The sequence below is a fragment of the Nematolebias whitei genome, chromosome 9 (genome assembly GCF_014905685.2).
Source record: "Nematolebias whitei isolate Nwh7 chromosome 9, NemWhi1, whole genome shotgun sequence".
NCBI lineage: Eukaryota > Metazoa > Chordata > Actinopteri > Cyprinodontiformes > Rivulidae > Nematolebias > Nematolebias whitei.
The window spans coordinates 51,709,937-51,714,295 of NC_056506.1; the positions used below are offsets into that span (position 1 = coordinate 51,709,937).

Below are 4,359 nucleotides of genomic sequence, written 5' to 3' on the forward strand. Positions count from 1 at the left end.
ACATGTCCTGCTGTTCTTATACATGTCCTGCTGTCCTCATACATGTCCTGCTGTCCTCATACATGTCCTGCTGTCCTCATACATGTCCTGCTGTCCTCATACATGTGCTGCATGTATCCTACATTGTGCTTTGAGAAACTCATCGATAAAACTAAAAAAATTGTCAGTGAGAAAGAGGAAAAGGGGGCAGGTATCATCTTGTTTGGAGTTTGTAGAGTTCGTTGAACGTGTGCTGTGGGTGACGAGCGCCCAGAGTGTCGGAGGTGCCGGAGTTATTTATTCATCGTGTCAGCAGGAGCGACACGGTTCAAGCATGGCTCCCCAAATGACAGTCAGCACTCTTTAAGGAGTGGAGATGTTTTTAAGGGTAGAGGAGGAACTGCTTCACTTGAAGGGGGAGATGATCGTATGTGATATTAAGAAGTTGTGTCGTCTCTTGTGTTTGTGTAATTATTTTCAGTTTACATATCCAATATAAGTTTTATTCATTCAAGGCAGTCATATTTGTTCATAACTTTATTATTAGTACGCCTGAGAGTTGCTGGATCCTACCAAGCAGTTGCTGGAACGCACCCTGTCAAAATAAAAGGAACCTGGACTGGGGAGGACGTTTATGCATCTACAGCTAGGCCTGTTGCGATAAACAATAAATCAATTAATCACGATTAATTAAAATTATTGACCTCATTTTCATTTATCGGCTTTATCATTTCTTTGTGTCTCTCTCTTTCTACTGAAGACACTGGATGACAAAAGGCTCAACTCCGCTTCGTCACAGAAGAGCTCCCTTCTCCCTTTATCTTTTCTTTTTAAAATCTGTTTAACCGTCTAAAATCACGTTTTTGGATCGTTAAGAGCAGCTAAGCTGAGAAGCTAAGCTACGAGCTAAGCTAACAGGCCGAAATTGATAAATAACCCTCCGTCTTGTCGAAGGTCCAAAATTCACGTTTGAAACTTGTGCCTTGATGTAAAAAGTTGCTTTTTGCTGCAAAAAGAAGCTGAGAACTTGTTTACTGTTTTTTTTATTAAAAGCTTTGTGTGAAAAATGCTAAAGAGCTCAAACCACATGGAGCGTCCACCATGTCAGGCCATGTCACATCAAGGGGCCTCCCTCACATTTTTCTTAAAGATGCTGCTCAACTATCCATCCTTTGGTTCAAACTGGCGTATACTGCCATCAGGTGGTCAAAAACGGTACTACACACAAAATAAATACACTTTACTTCTCAAATTTGACAAAATATTGTTAAATTTCAAACAATATTATCGTTTATTGCAATAATTTCTGAGACAATCACCCAGCAAAATGTGTTATCGTGACAGGCCTACTGTCAACACAAATCACATAATTAAGTATGCAGATGACACAACAGTGGTGGGTCTCATCCAGGATGATGAAGAAACGTACTACAGAGAGGAGGTGAAACTTTTTATAGAATGGTGCAGCAACAACAACCGGCTTCTGAATGTGGGAAAAACCAAAGCACTGGTGATCGACTTCAGGAGGAAACGGCATGTGCACACCCCGCTCTACATCCAGAACACTGCTGTGGAGATCGTCCCCCACATCAAATTCCTGGGGGTCCATGTAGATGATACTCTCACCTGGTCGCTGCACACCAGCACCTGTACTTTCTGCACAGGCTAAAGAGAGCAGCCCTCAGCCCATCAATCCTTACTACTCTGAGAGTGTGCTTACCAGCAGCATCTCTCTGGTGTGAGAGCAGCACAGCCTCAGATAGAAAGGCACTGGGGAGAGTGGTGAGGTCAGCTGAAAAGATTATTGGGGTCACACTGCCACCCATTGGGGACCTGGCAAAACAACGCTACCTGTCGAGGGCAACAAGAATCGCCAGGGACCCCTCTCACCCATCACGGATTGTTCTCGCTCCTACCCTCGGCAGAAGATACCGCAGCCTGTCATGCAGAACCGTAAGGTTCCATGACAGCTTCTACCCAACCACCATTACACTTTTGAATCACTCAAAATAATCCAAGACTATAATATTATTTTATCCACCTGTTATTTGATTGTTTGCACATATTATTCCTGATACATTTCTTGCACAAATTGCAAAAGTTTGCACTTATATGTATACAGCCTCCCCCTTTTGATCTGGTTCTTATTCTATTTTATTCTATTATATTCCCCTCAGGAAGGAGGTTGAGGAGCATTAAGTGTAGAACCACTAGGCTGAGGAACAGCTTCTACCCTGAGGCTGTTAGACTCATGAATCTCTAACTAGAATAATCACTGTGAAAAACCATATCATGTTGCTGCTGATCTGTTTCATGTTGCTGCTGATCTGTTTCATGTTGCTGCTGATCCATTTCACGTTGCTGCTGATCTGTTTCAATGTTGCTGCTGATCTGTTTCATGTTGCTGCTGATCCGTTTCACGTTGCTGCTGATCTGTTTCATGTTGCTGCTGATCCGTTTCACGTTGCTGCTGATCCATTTCACGTTGCTGCTGATCTGTTTCATGTTGATGATTTGATTCCATTTGTATAGACCTGACCTGCAGGGACATGTCTGAGTGCAGCTTGTACCAACAGTTTTTGAGCGAGGGGGTGGGCGTTCAGCATGAGGGAAGAGGCGCCTTTAACTTTTTAGCTAGAGCAGCTGTATTGCGCACTGCTAGCTTAGTGCTATGTCAGTGCTGAGTGGGGGTTTGGTTTGGTAGGCGGGGTGCTCAGTTCTGTTGACGAGGTGGGGCACCCCGCTTGTGTGATTGTAGGGGACACTACTATATTTATACTCTAGTATTTATTTATTTATTTAATTATTAGGCTTCTTGATCTGGGACCCGAGTCCAAATTTCGTACCGTTAACATGCAAATGTGAGCTGGTTTGACAATAAAAATCCTTGAATCTCTGATGTTATGTTGAATGGCAGTAACGATAATCTGAATCTTTTACAACTCTTATCTTATCAAGACACTCAAAGCTCTTGACTACAATTTGTGCCTCAGTTATTCATTCATACAGCTCTATACTAGATCTGTACAAAAAATAATCAGAGTTTTATCACATTCATGCACTAATTGGACACACATAGGAGGCAATGAGGGGTTCAGTGTCTTGCCCAGGGACACTTCAGCATGTGACTGCTGGTGGAATCGAACCCCCAACTCTTGCATCAGAGAACGACTGCTCTAGCAACTCAGCCACAGCCGCCCTGGTTCCCGGATCTTGTTCCGGCAGGATCCGGCTCAAATTAAGCACTAGACATAATAAATTAATCTTTTATTCATTTTTCCAAAGTTGAAATTCAAACAAAACTTTCCCCCCTTAGGCAGACAGACAGGTGTAAATCAGACAGACAGGTGTGCTGCGTCCACACAGATCCTCACAGTCCGAGAGGCACGTTGATGAGAAACTAAAAAAATAGTTCTTGTTTACATCAGGATCTCCATGGCAACAGAAATAAACAATGCTCCCTGTCCAATCAGAGAGCAGTTAGCGGCGGTAGACTCCAAAGGCCACCAGGCTGAAGAAGATGGTGATGCCAACTAGCGAGGCAGTGGCGGGGGCTGTGAAGAACTGCCGGTACTGGATCTGACAGTACCACAGCACGGACAGCATCAGAACCAACAGCGGCACCATTAAGCTACCCACATTGAGCGCCACCTGGACCTGGTCGGCGGGCCGCACACCGGCCGCTGCTCCCCTAGAGGTGTGCTGAGAGATGTGGCAGTGCAGGACACAGTTATGGACTAGGTTCAGGGAGGCCAGGGTCCGGGCGTCGTCCTGCAGCAGCTGACCCTGATAGATGAGCCGGACCTGCTGCTCCTGGCCCGCAAAGTAGGTTCTGAAAAACCCAAGAACACACAGACACTTGAGAAATAGATTGCTGCAGTACTCTGTAGTACCCTGCAGTACTCTGTAGTTCCCTGCAGTACACTGTAGTTCCCTGCAGTACACTGTAGTTCCCTGCAGTACTCTGTAGTACCCTGCAGTATTCTGTAGTTCCCTGCAGTACTCTGTATTACCTTGCAGAACTCTGTAGTACCCTGCAGTACTCTGTTGCATGCTGCAGTACTCTGTTGTACCCTGCAGTACTCTGTAGTTCCCTGCAGTACTCTGGAGTTCCCTGCAGTACTCTGTAGTTCCCTGAAGTACTCTGTAGTACCTGCAGTACTCTGTTGCACGCTGCAGTACTCTGTTTTACCTGCAGTACTCTGTAGTACCCTGCAGTACTCTGTTGCATGATGCAGTACTCTGTTGCATGCTGCAGTACTCTGTTGTACCTGCAGTACTCTGTATTACCTTGCAGTACTCTGTAGTACCCTGCAGTACCTTGCAGTAAACAGTAGTACCCTGCAGTACTCTGTAGTACCTTGCAGTACTCTGTACTAC

General features: G+C 45.0%; 1 protein-coding gene across 1 annotated transcript in view; it reads right to left on the reverse strand.

Annotated features, from left to right (window-relative positions):
- Positions 1 to 3,246: 3,246 nt before the first annotated feature.
- The window catches only part of tmub1 (transmembrane and ubiquitin-like domain containing 1), a 4,317-nt gene continuing 3,204 nt past the window's right edge, over positions 3,247 to 4,359 (reverse strand). The window contains exon 3 of the mRNA XM_037681953.1: positions 3,247 to 3,811. Coding sequence (XP_037537881.1) covers positions 3,460 to 3,811 — 352 coding nt within the window. The 3' untranslated portion in view covers positions 3,247 to 3,459. The remainder of the gene's footprint in view (positions 3,812 to 4,359) is intronic.